This window comes from Vipera berus (genome assembly GCF_964194415.1).
Source record: "Vipera berus genome assembly, chromosome: 1".
Taxonomy (NCBI): Eukaryota; Metazoa; Chordata; class Lepidosauria; order Squamata; family Viperidae; genus Vipera; species Vipera berus.
The window spans coordinates 321,357,318-321,371,175 of record NC_138202.1 but is presented as its reverse complement, the minus strand read 5'-3'; the positions used below and the strand labels follow the sequence as shown (position 1 = coordinate 321,371,175).

The 13,858-nt window shown below is 42.8% G+C and overlaps 1 protein-coding gene across 1 annotated transcript in view; it reads left to right on the top strand.

The window, feature by feature from the left end:
• Positions 1 to 362: 362 nt before the first annotated feature.
• The window catches only part of LOC308659512 (two pore channel protein 1-like), a gene marked incomplete at its 5' end in the record, with an annotated part of 32,095 nt that continues 18,599 nt past the window's right edge, over positions 363 to 13,858 (top strand). The window contains 5 exons of the mRNA XM_081313167.1: positions 363 to 497; positions 7,610 to 7,692; positions 8,896 to 9,010; positions 9,485 to 9,613; positions 13,493 to 13,609. Coding sequence (XP_081169293.1) covers positions 363 to 497; positions 7,610 to 7,692; positions 8,896 to 9,010; positions 9,485 to 9,613; positions 13,493 to 13,609 — 579 coding nt within the window. The remainder of the gene's footprint in view (positions 498 to 7,609; positions 7,693 to 8,895; positions 9,011 to 9,484; positions 9,614 to 13,492; positions 13,610 to 13,858) is intronic.

The window sequence follows — 13,858 nt, the reverse complement described above, 5'->3', positions numbered from 1 at the left end:
AAAGAATGTCTGGTTTGGAATAGCAATTTTTGCCTTAGGGTTTACACCAGGGGTAGGCAACCTCGGCTCTTTTATGACTCATGGACTTCAACTCCCAGAATTCCTGAGCCAGCCAAGCTGGCTCAGGAATTCTGGGAGTTGAAGTCCATGAGTCATAAAAGAGCCGAGGTTGCCTACCCCTGGTTTACACGAACACACTCACAAGTTGCACGGAGTACAACGTTCCCTCACCCGCGCTCTCCTTTCCCCCCCCTTCCCGCCATCCCGCCCCCCCCCCCAGCAACAGGCTCTGAGCTTGTTTCCGCCGTCCCGAGTCACGTGCGCCCGGGGAATTAAAGCTCCTCGGCTCGGGCTGCTCCGCGATGGAGCCTTTGGGTCGAAGTCAAGTGGGGGCTCCTCCGACGCGGGCGACGCCTCTGCCGTCTGCTGCCTTGCCGTCGGGGAGGCCGGGCGCGGCCCCGCCTAAAGCAGCCATGGGCGACGCGGCGAAGGAGGAGGTAGCCCACGTCGGAGTGCCTGTTAACGGGGGGCGGGCGGGCACAGCTTCGAGGGGCTCCAGCTTCTGCGTCGCTCGGCTAGCCCGACTTTACGCCGAAGGTTCTCGTCAACCCTTCCTCCCCGCCCCGGGGCTGTGCTATTTTAGCGTCTGTAAATGCCTTGTAAGCTACTTTCCTCTCCTAGGCAGCGTCCTTTTTTTTTTTTTTGCACAGAGCAGCTCAGGCAGGGGTCTTCAAACTTGGCCCTTTTATGACTTGTGGACTTCAACTCCCAGAATTCCTCAGCCAGGCTTGCCTGGCTGAGGAATTCTGGGAGTTGAAGTCCACAAGTCATAAAAGGGCCAAGTTTGAAGACCCTAATATAGTACCGTTTCTTTGGCATCCCCCGGGGCGCCTTTGAAGAGGATTCGCACTTGGGATGGGATTGTGTCGGGTGCCCGGCCGTCCTCCGCTTCGGTTGTCAGGCGAGCAAAACTTAGCTTTTGTTCGTTGGGGGATGCCGCGAAAGGTTTGCCCTTAACGGACGACGAAAAGTTTGCCCTTCAGTGGGGGTGAAGGGGGAGGCCTGTGTCGGATTGGAGGGCTCCGTTGTTGCTCTGTATTTTCGATGCTACTTTTCTGCAGCCGTAGTACTAGAGTTCCAACAAGCCGAAGGAGAGATTTGCTCCGCATTCCTTCGGTCCTATTGTTGGCTCAAGTAGAGACACTGCCGGAGCCCTTGGTTGGGTGGGCCGAATATTTATTTATTTATTTATTTATTTATTTATTTACTTACTTACTTACTTACTTACTTACTTACTTACTTATTTATTTGTATTCCATTTATATCCCGCCCTTCTCCGAAGACTCAGGGCTGCTTACAAGCTTAGCAGTAAAAGGAACAGTGAAGAGGCTCCTCGAGGCTCCTTGCCGGGCAGCCTCCTATTATTCCGTACAGTCGGTTTGGCCTTTCTCATCCAGTTTACAAAGGATGGGAACTGAGGTCTGGCATAGGTAAAGAAAGCTATCGGCCTGCCTTTGGTGCCTCTTTTGACAGTCCATTCTTCTAAGGCTTGTAATAGATCCTGCCCCACCATAGACTTCCAGGGGTGTGTGGGATCCAATCTGGGTCGCTCGCAGGGACCAGAGGTTTAGTCTTTCCAGCTTTTGGACTCGTTCTGGAGCCCATCCTCTGGGAACTTCCCTCTAGCACAGGGGTGTCAAACTCAATTTCATTGAGGGCCGCATCAGCATTGCGGTTGCCCTCAAAGGGCCGGGTGGGTGTGGCCTGGGTGGGCGTGGCCTACTGGTTGGGCGTGGCTAGAGTGTGTATGGCCTACTGGGTGGGCGTGGCCAGCTCTACATCATTCGCATCAAGGGTGCCTATGAGGGCCTGGGCAGGAGTGGGACAGATCTGAGGGTCTCTGGCAGAAGGAGGGTCTCTGGGCCAGGGCCAAGGCAGTGGGGGCCGTTCCCTCACTGTTTCCAGGATGGCTTCGCGGGCCACATGAAACCACTTCGTGGGCCGGATCTGGCCCCCGGGCCTTGTGTTTGACATGTCTGCTCTAGCAGAATGCGTCTAGCACAGGGGTAGGCAACCTTGGCTCTTCCATGACTCGTGGACTTCAACTCCCAGAATTCCTGAGCCAGCATGAGCTGGCTCAGGAATTCTGGGAGTTGAAGTCCACGGGTCATGAAAGAGCCAAGGTTGCCTACCCCTGGTCTAGCAGAATGTACCTATCCCAAGATGTGAGACACATTTTGGTAGAAAGAAGTTCCCTGAAGATGGGCTTCAGCATGAGTCCGAAGGCCTCAGTGACCGACCCAGATTGCGTCCTGCAGCATTATCCTGGGATATATGTATATTCACCTTCATTTCAGGGGTGTGTGCTGCAGACTGAAGATGCCCCAAAAAGGAACATCTCTAATGAATTCAGAAACACCCATAGCCTTATGCGTTTTGACTAGTTGAAATGAGTTGCTGGCTTTTTTCTCCCCTGTAAGCCAACACAGCTATTTATTTATTTACTTACTTAAAAATACTTTAAGATTCTTTTATTGTTTTGCTGGTTGTTTTGCAAAGGTCTTAACTGAAAGCAGAAACTGCCACAAAGGCCAAAAATGCCTTCTCCATCACAGGAATGCTTCCTTCTTACAATAAACTGGAGTTTGTCAAACGTTTCTTCAGCAGTTTGATTTGTTTACACCACAGAAAATAACTTTCTTTTCCAGATTCCTTTTTTTTTAAAGGGTGATCTTTTTCAAACTATAAAACAGCAAATAGGCATTTGACTACCTTTAATCACAGAAAAGACTGATGAGACCGGTGTGATTCTTTTGCCCTAGGCATTTGCCTGACCTTGTTGAATGTGAATGGGTTGCACTGTTTCATGTTGCAGGTGGGATGCTGTTATTGGTTTAATTCACGCAGTACTGTAAGCTCTGTCTTGAGTTCTCAGATAGTTCTTTGTGATACCTCTTCAGAATGTTATATACCTTCTGGTTGCCTTATTTCAAAATCACACACAGTTCTTCTCTGTCTATATCACCTTTCAGGACATGGTTTTTCAATCCCTTGCACATTCTCATCGCCTTTCTCTGAACTTAGTGTTTTTATTCATTTTTAAAGAGTGGCGTTCAGATGCAATTCTCAAAGTGGGGTTCCACCAACTCTTATAAAATGCATGTTAGATTCAGTGATTGGGAAGCTACACGTCTCTTGATAGAGTCAAAACCCAATTGCACTTGGCTTTTTTTCTTGTCACGTTGTGATGCAGGCCATTTGAAGCCCCATATCCAGACCTGGACATTTGCATCACTTTCAAGACTGTTCAATCAATTGTAACTAGTGGAGTATTATTGTTATTATAGCAAAATATAATAGTAACATTTTTTTTAATTTTTTTCTGGGGGTACCTTTAAATCTGTGTTGACTCCTAGTGACTGCCTGTACAAAACCCTGCAGTTTTCTTGGCAAGGTTTTTCAGAAGTGATTTTCTATTACCTCTTTCCAAGGGCTGAAAGAGAATGACTGGCCAGCTGTCTTTTGTACCTAGGGCAGAAATAGAACTCGTGGTCTTCAGGTTTCTACCCTGATGTCTTAACCCCCATACCAAACTGACTTTAATAAGAACATAGAATGGACAAATAAATCAGACTGTTGCTGGCTCACCATTGTCTTGCTTGGTTAGGCAAGGGCCATAGGTTGAAGCATGTGTTTTGGTCCTGGATTGAATCCTATATTGTTCCAGTGGGGAAAAAGCCACATATACATGGGCATCGTTGTGACAGCTACCTACTGAATTATTGGAAACTCACAAAGAAGGCAATATTAGTTCACTTAATAAGACAGTTGTATGTGATAAATTAATATTTCTGGGGTTTTTTCAAATTAAATAGTAACTATTGTAAAGGGGAGGGAGAAAAGACAATGCAGAATGGGACAATTCGCCACAGCCAACTTGCTGCGGGACAGTTTAACAATTCAATTTAATTATTTAAAATAAACATTTATTTTAATTTTTGTCATTCACATTTTGTTCTGTTCCTCTTTTTGCATCCTTTTTTAAAAGATTCTATTCCACCATTTCTTTGATATTAGTGTAACTTTTGTCCCGCAGTGAGTTGGCCACAGTAAATTGATAGTGGCAAATTGGCCGTGGTGAGATGGCCATGACGGATTGTCATAGACCCAAGACAGTGCATAGACAGTGTTAATTGTGTCCCCTTGCTTCTGACTATAGTGAAATTTACCACCCAAATACTAATATCTGCAATTTTCTCAAACTGAAGTGCTTCCAAAGGAACAACTGAAATGGTTTGTATTCTGGCAGCTTCAATAAATGGGATATTTTAAAAAGTAAACGGATAATATGCATGATATACTATGGTACAATACATTTCCACAATACAGTAAAGTTTGAAATCTGATCAGAGCATAAAGTTTCACAGAAGCTAATATATATTCATTCTGAGGTCCATCATTGATGAAAATGTAATTTGTTCTTGACAATGAGGCTGTAAATGAAAAGAGGCCAATAAAGCAAAAGTATGAGCAAATATTTTACATATACTGGATCTCCAAAAACTGTTGCTTTAATCAAGGAGCAAGCCAACCTAGAACTAAGGAGAAATTTCCTGATAGTTAGAACAATTAATCAGTGGATTGACTTGGATACTCAAGCTGGATGTTGACAGACTTGCCTCCAGAAGTTGTAGGTGCTCCAACACTGGAAGTTTTTAAAAAGAGATTGGACAACCATTCATCTGAAATGGTATAGGGTTTCCTGCTTGAGCAGAGCAGAGGATTGGACTATTAAGACTTCCCAAGGTCTCTTCCAACTCTTTTATTCTGTTACTTTGTTCCTTATTTTAAAGGTTTTTGTCAGTTTGGTAAAAGGTAAAGGTTCCCCCGCACATGCATGCTAGTCATTTCCAACTCTAGGGGCCGGTGCTCATCTCTGTTTCAAAGCTGAAGAGCCAGCGCTTGTCTGAGGATGTCTCCGTGGTCATGTGGCCGGCATGACTAGACGCCAAAGGCGCACGGAACGCTGTTACCTTCCCACCATAGTGGTCCCTATTTTTCTACTTGCATTTTTACGTGCTTTTGAACTGCTAGGTTGGCAGAAACTAGGACGAGTAACAGGCGCTCACTCTGTTATGCGGCACTCGGGATTCGACCCGCCAAACTGCCGACCTTCTGATCGACAAGCTCAGCATCCTAACCCACTGAGCCACTGCGTCCCTAGTTTAGTAGTGTTTAAATCAGACATACAATTTGAGATTACTTTGGAGTTTAAGATATGGGTTTTATCAATAGTTCTGAATTTCACAGGTATTCCAAGCACTTGACTGCTGGTAAGACTGCTGGTCTTACACATCACATGTATGCTCTGTTCCCTGTCATCAAGCTTGAGATATAGCATGAATGTTTGCTTGTCTTAACGTAGTCTTGGGTGCTTGGGTAGCTTCAGGTACACATCCAAATGTGGGAGTGATGTCTGAGCAGAAGGTTGCGACAAAGTTGGGGGAGAATTCAGTCTGATGAGTTAAGCTGCAGGCCTTTGACATTTTAAACGAGAACCAAAATAGGGTAGAAAGAGTGGATGGGAGTTTTCCAACTCTGCTCTAAAAGAAGGGTATTTTTTTAAAAAAAAATAATTGTGCAATAATAGCTGTCTTTGTAATCTAAAGAAGCCAGATGTGGCATTCATTTGATTTTTTCCTCCCGGTTCTTATTTCTGGACATCTGAAATGGGGCTTTGCTGGAATAGCTTTGGAATCTTTCTCAGAGACTGTAGCTATAGAAGAACTGGGGGTTGACCTCTACAGTATTGCATGCTCATAGAAAGATGCTACATCATTCTGCAGTGACAAGGGCTCATCTAGAAGGGAATCCATATGCTTCCATTAAGGATGCCAAGTGACTAATGAGTGTGATTAGTTAATGAACAAGATACCTTTATTCCTCTAAGACAGGAGTATCAAACTGCCGGCCTGTGGGCCAGTTGCATCATGTGGAGGCTGCGTCCACCCCAGCTCCGGCAATGTAAAAAAAGTCGCGATACATCACGTGACGTGGCGAGTTTGACACCCATGCTCTAAAATGCGTATTCCTTTGGTTGAAAAAAAAAATCAGGGTTTTTACACCCACAGTAGATGAGAACATTATCTGCAGCTCCTGTTTCAAACTTTCTTCACTGCATTCAAGAGAGACCTCTTTCTTCAGAAACTAATAAGTGAAGCTGTAATAGCAATAGCACTTAGACTTATATACTGCTTCATAGTGCTTTACCTCCCACTCTAAGCAGTTTACAGAGTCAGCATATTGCCCCCAACAATCTGGGGTCCTTGTTTTACTGACCTTGGAAGAATGGAAGGCTGAGTCAATCTTTAGCTGGTCAGGATGAAACTCCTGGCAGTGAGCAGATTCAGCCTGCAATACTCCACCACAGCTCTATAATGAACTGGATGTTGCTGAATTCTGATTCCCAGCATTCTTCACATTGGTTCATGCTGAGTGAAGCAACAGAGAGTTAAAGTACAGCCAAATTTGGAGGGTCACAGATTGTCCACTCTTCTCTGGCAGTTGCTGGTTCAAGGAGTTTCTGAGTTGAAACAGCAGCTGGACTAAATTCCAATTTCTAGTTTAAAGTCCCCCAGGTTGCTGGGCTAAACTAAAACCAGGTGTCTCTGGAATGGTTGCATTGTCCAATATATTTCAGATACACACACTCACACCCACCCACACATATTGCATTGATGAAAAAAAAGCACAAAACAAAATTATGCTCAGTTCCATCTTCTGCTTTGTACTCTCATTCTAAATAGGATGACCTCTTTGAACAGTCAGAACTTTTGTGCCAGACTTTTTTTTCCCCCAAGACCACTACTTAGGTAATAAAAAAGTTAATCATTACATTTTAATAACTAAACCATGCAGGTAAAGCAATCTCTACTATTATTGTCTTGCATAGTGCTTGCTGATATATAGGACTGTAAATCATCAGTAAATGTTTTGCTGTGATCCCTCTGAATTAGGACAGGATGTCAGTCTTAAATGTTCAGACTGATTTCCAAGAAACATCACAAAGGGCTCTAAATCCTTTGTATTTTTATGCTGTAAACTTTAGAAGACATAGGTAAAGTTAGTTTATCATGCAGTCCTGTGAATGTTGAATTATGAATCTGATCTGTTGAATTTAATGAAGTTTACTACTCATGATGTGGACGCGGGATTAATGTTACATATTCAGCAAACTCTTTCTTATAGAAAATAAACTCTGCCATCACTCATACATAGCCACCACATTTATATTGTGAATAAATGTTTCCATCACTGAGTCATATCATTAACTATAGCAAGGCTGGGGCTGAAATATACTATGCTGTAATCGTACTACCTTCTAGTAACAAAAGAATGAAATGCTATTGTAGGATAGACGTGAGGAACTTACAGCTTTACAGAAATTGCTGAATTACAACTTGCATTTCATAGAGTAGCCAGTAATAAGCAATGCTGAGTTTAGCAGGTTCTGAAGGGACAAAAAAATGCATAGAAGATTGTTAAGAAGCTAATCTACCTCAAAATTCACCCACACTGAATATACTTTATTTCTTCATTTTATCGATAGAGCCTTCTCTTGGCAGCAGCATATGTCTATGACGCCCAATATAATAGGAACATCCCATTTGAGACTTCATCAAAGGCGATCAGGTAAAACCAGGGTTATAACAATGCTGAAGTGTAGTGTAAAGATATATATTATTAAGCATAAGCATCCTAAGACTCAGTCATCACTAAAGATGTTTTTAAACTGAATAAGCATTACTCATATTGAATGAAATTAACTTTTGGTGCTTGATTTGTCTCAGTCAAGTTTCCTTCACATTTGGGTTCAAATGTAGTTAAACGTAATTGCTACTCTTTTAAAGTAAAGTTAAAGTAATAATCACTCAAAGTACTTGCTCGCTTTTTTCTGAGTCTCTCTCTGTGTTTGTATACAGTATAGTTTGATTGAGTAATGTGAAGGTCTACGATTCTGAGGTTTTGAAGTGTTTGAGAAAGGCCAGAAATTAAATATGCCCCATGTACTTGGTAGCATAGCTAAGTCACTGTTCAAGGCCTAACTGCACCCCTCTTTGTGAGTCAGAGGGATGAATAACTAACAGGGCTGCTGCAGCTTTAGATATCCTTCCCAAGGACACTTGCTTAATGTCTATTTTGTTGTGTTTTGCCAGAGCAAGTTCTCCATAGCTTGTCCTGTGTTTTATTGCAAGTTTAGATCTAGTGGGTTTCAGCTACAGTGGATAAGATATTAATGGATAATTGGGCCCTGTTATTTTCAATTATTCACAATCAAGGTCTTTGTGGAGGTCTTAAGCTAAGGCTGGTGCCATATTCTACTGAAGATACTCTATACTTTGCTGTTATGTGCAGGGTCAGAGAAGACCTCCTCCATCCAGACCTTTCCAGACCTTTAAATGTGCAGTTTGATTCTTTTTAAATCATGGTTTGTGGTGTTGTTTTATTCTGAGTATTGGAATAATAGGATTAAGATCTTTTATTTGACTTAAGAATCCTTCAGAAGTAACATCAAATCTGGGACAGAAATTACGTAATATTTCTTATAGGTATCTTTTACATATGCAATCTCAGCTTTTCTTGTAGTTTTTCTCCTAAATTTGGAAAGGACATGTTTTTATTTACCTAGAAACGACTTCAGAGTAATATCAAGGAGTCACTTTTATGACATGTTGAGAGCAATGTCTCATATTTTGTTGCAGAACAAGTTCATAGTCTTTGCAATATCTACAGTTACAGTTTTTTAATGGTTAGAACAAGCTAAGGATTCTTATTTGAACCTACTTGGTTTTTTTTTACCAATGTTCCAATTTCCATATGTTTTTTTTTACTCAGGCTTTATTATCTCTATAACCATTGGGCCATGCAAGTAGGTACTTATTTCTTCATTTTTGTAGACCTGGCACTTGCACTATTTGAAGAGCCAGCTGTATACCTACTTCCTTTCTTGGTAAGTATGTGATTACATATAACAGGCAACACTTGAAAGTTAGAAGGTGTAACAGTGTGTGTAGAGATAGAGATAAACCACGTTTACACATCATTCAAAAAACAATAACAAATTTAGGAAGCAAACAAGGCTAGAGTGCCTTCCCTTTAGCAGCCAGTAGATAAGTAGAGATCAGCATCAGACAAATAATCAAAAGAAAACAATTCTCTAATCAAGGCACTAAAGAGGAAACCACACTCCACCAAAACTGGCAGAACAAGCTATTCTATGCAAACACTCACTTGCACTGATGATGTTACCAAGTGAGGTAATAAAATGTTTGCAACCAACAACAAAGCTCAAAGAGCACCAAGAACTTCAGAGAAGTGTGTGTGTTAAAGCAATCTTAAGCATGGTCATTATGATAATCAATTTTCCTCCTTTAACTTGGATTTAGTATTTGTTTATTTCTGAATTTATTCTTCTTTTCAATAGATGACATCACTGATTGAAGTCTTATGTCTTTTTGTCTTCTTTGGAAGACTCATCCATTTTGCACACGTTACACATCGTAATACATTCTGGAAAGATACAAAGAACATCTGCATCATGATGACAGTCTTGGTGGGTTTTAGCTTGTACAGCATTTGCCTTCTGCAAATAGTTGGTTGTCTCAGTTTTAGATGAAATCATTTTTTGAAATCAATAGAAACTAAGGTACTATGTTGGAATTTGGAAGCTTAGAAATAATACAAAATGAACAAATAATGTTATTGACTTAAATTTGTTTTAAACATGTCTACATTTGGATCCACTGGTTGACACTGAAAGATCTATAGCATCATATAGTGGTTCTCTGCTTGGATGCTGATGGTGCTGCAGTCAGTTTTGGATGAGTTAAGTCCCCTCTTGACCCATATTTGTAATTGCTATGCGATTGAAATGAGAGAAGAACATGCCACCACCCCCTCCCATGTGCTGTTTTGAGCTCCTTAAAGAAAAATGGGATATAAATTTAATCATAACATAATAATGGAAAATGGATGAAAATTCATGCTGTTTTACGATATTTTGCATCACCGTGGACAAATGGTGGGCAGCCTATTTTGGTTTGAGATTTTGGGAAGTTAATATATATAAGCTTGTCATTCAGTGTACAATGACTCAGATCATACTGTTGAATTTTAATCGCACAATTCTACCAGACGATCTGCTGTGACCCGACTAAAATTTGGTTTTCAGATGGGTGGTCATATAAATGTTTTAAATAAATAAAAATAGATCTAGGACCTGCCTGTAGTAGCTGGGTTGACCACCACATCTTTTGATTGTATTGGCATGTTGCCTATACTAAAGGCATGCTGGTGTCACTAGTATTATTTATTTATTTATAATGAGATTTGTATGCCGCCCTATCTCCCGAAGGACTCAGGGCAGCTAACAACAATAAAATACAAAAGAATTAAATATTAAAAAAGAATTAAATTGTGTCAAAGTCCCACTAAAACCAATAAAAACATTTAAAATCATAATTAAAAACCCCATTATCATCAGTCCAGGTCGGCCTGTTGGAAAAGATATGTCTTAAGGTCACGGCGAAAGGACCGAAGGTCTGGGGCCATCCGGAGCTCCCGGGGGAGTTGATTTCACCAAGCAGGTGCCCCAACAGAGAAGGCCCTCGCCCTGGGGGTCGCCAGCCGACATTGTCTGGCCGACGGCACCCTGAGGAGGCCCTCTCTGTGTGAGCGCACAGGGTGATGGGAATACGTTCCTGGCAGCAGACGGTCCTGCAAATATCCCGGGCCTAAGTCATGTAGGGCTTTATAGGTAAGAACCAGCACCTTGAATCTCACCCGGAGGGCAACTGGTAGCCAATGCAGCTCACGCAGGAGGGGTGTAATATGGGAGTATCGGGATGCTCCCATCACAACCCGCGCGGCCGCATTCTGCACCAGCTGAAGCCTCCGGGTGGTCTTCAAGGGCAGCCCCATGTAGAGAGCATTGCAGTAATCTACCCGGGAGGTGACGAGTGCATGAGTGACCGTACGTAAACCATCTCGGTCCAGATAGGGTCGCAACTGGCGCACCAGGCGAACCTGTGCAAATGCCTCCCTGGCCATGACTCCAATATGATCTTCTAAACTGAGTCGTGCATCCAGGAGGATGCCTAAGTTGTGCGCCCTATCAACAGGAGGCAACACCTCTCCCCCCATAACCAAAGATGGAAGATCTTGGACTACACGAGATGCCGATATGTAAAGCTACTCAGTCTTGGCCGGGTTGAGCTGGAGCCTGTTCTTCCCCATCCAGATTTGTACCACTTCCAGGCACCGGGACATCACGTCGAGGGCATCACTGGGTTGGTTCGGGGTGGAGATGAAAAGCTGGGTATCATCCGCATATTGATGATACCTCACCCCGAAACCATGGATGATCTCGCCCAGTGGCTTCATATAGATGTTGAACAGGAGGGGAGAGAGGACCGACCCCTGAGGCACCCCACAATCAAGGGGCCTCAGGGTTGACCTCTGTCCTCCTGCCAACACTGTCTGCGAACGGCCCGAGAGGTAGGAGGAGAACCACCATAAAACGGTGCCTCCCACTCCCAACCCCTAGAGATGTCACAGCAGGATACCATGGTCGATGGTATCAAAAGCCGCTGAGAGATCTAATAGGACTAGGACAGAGGAATAACCCCTATCCCGAGCCCGCCAGAGATCATCCACCAGTGCGACCAATGCAGTCTCCGTGCTGTACCTGGACCTGAAACCCGATTGGTACGGATCCAGATACTCAGTTTCCTCCAGGACCAACGGGAGTTGCCGTGCCACCACATTCTCAACAACCTTTGCAAGAAAGCAAAGGTTGGAGACAGGACGAAAGTTATTCAAAATGGCCGGGTCCAGGGCAGGTTTCTTGAGGAGGGGCCTCACCACCGCCTCCTTCAAGGCGGCAGGGAAGCACCCCTCACTCAGAGAAGCATTAATCATTGCCTGGAGCCAGCCTCGTGTGACCTCCCGAGCCGCATAAACTAGCCAGGAGGGACACGGGTCCAACAAACGTGGCCGCACTCAATCTATTATACATATATTGTGAATTGATCCATATCAGTTCCAAACATTGCCTATGGATTATGGAGGCTTAGTGATGGATAACTAGACCAACTACTTAAAATTATTTGATAACAGCCATAAAAGAGCTATTTTGCTATAGTTTTTGATGCAATGTTTGTACACCAGTTCTTGTTTGCTTAAACTGCTGCAATTCAGCACATATAACTACTGTTTATATAGTACATGCATATAGTACGGTGCATAATACTGTGTATTGTACTAGCATGATTAGGCATGTGTAACTACTGTGCTTTGGGATAAGAGAGAAGTGTGTTAGTCTAACAAACACTGTACTTGCAAATGTTACATTTCAAAAGAAGTTTCTGTTAATGGCAATGAAAGCAATAGTGATAATTTCAGTAGTGGATTGAAGCTGGATTGACCTTGGTTGCATAAAGGTGCTTACTCAAAGGTGCTTATCACTTTTCATTATCTGGAACTCAAATTTTTCTAAAATATCTAGGCTGGATTCATGCATGTGCAAGGAGACTGCTTTATAAGGTCTCAAGTGAACCTCTCACGCATTTTGTTGTAATCTTTATACAAACCCTTGTTTTAAACTGTTGACCTGGTACAATAATAGTGAAAGGTTTTTAATCTAGTCATGTAGAGAATCATTGGTGCAACCTGCTCATTCTGGATTCCAGAATCTGCATGTAAACTAAGTTACAGTCCTTATCTCATTCTATTTCTGCACATTTTTGAAAGGAGAAGACATGAAGAATGACAATACAGCTTTGAGTCTAAATAGGTAAAAAGTAAAGGTTCCCCCGCACATGCGTGCTAGTCGTTTCCAACTCTAGGGGCCGGTGCTCATCTCCATTTCAAAGCCGAAGAGCCAGCACTTGTCCAAGGACGTCTCCGTGGTCATGTGGCTGGCATGACTAGATGCCAAAGGCTCACGGAACGCTGTTACCTTCCCACCGTAGTGGTCCCTATTTTTCTACTTGCATTTTTTACGTGCTTTCGAACTGCTAGGTTGGCAGAAGCTGGGACGAGTAACAGGTGCTCACTCTGTTACGTGGCACTCAGGATTCGACCCGCCAAACTGCCGATCTTCTGATCGACAAACTCAGCGTCCTAACCCACTGAGCCACCGTGTCCCTCTGAGTCTAAATACCCAGCAACTAAACATTAACGCTTTTGGCCTATACTTTGCTCCCTTTGTGGATACCAGCACAAATCTCTGGCATAGAAGACCCAAATTTACCATTTTATGAGGTCAAATTCTCACTCTTACACAGTGATATCTTGTGTATGAAATCTAAATGCACAACCATGATTTTATTTTCAGCTTATTGGAAAAGAGACTCCTACCTGTCATTAAGTGTTTGTTTAAATTTAATTGCTTAAATGTAAGTCACTTTTTCCTCTTCTTTCCAAATCTTAGGTGACATTGATTGACCTAATTATCTATGGCACTCTTAGAGCCTTGAACATTCGTGGTGTTAGGTGGTCCAGGCCATTGAGACCCATCTTCTTAATAAACTTTGCAGAGAGTCGTCAGGTAAGAAACTAGAGGGGGTATTTTCTTGTTTGACAGTCTTAAATACAGTTAATATTAACTGTACAGTTAGTAAATAATGTTGCTGTTATGTGTATTGTGTGCTTTAGAGGCTATTTTCATCTTTCTTTCTGAAATTGTTTTTCTTCCTCTCTCTCTCTTTCCTGTGCAAATAGGCAGGCTTAACCTGGCCTACCTTTGGGAAAGCTGAAGCATTAAATAAGGTATTGTTGAGCCCCTGAAATTCAGGGA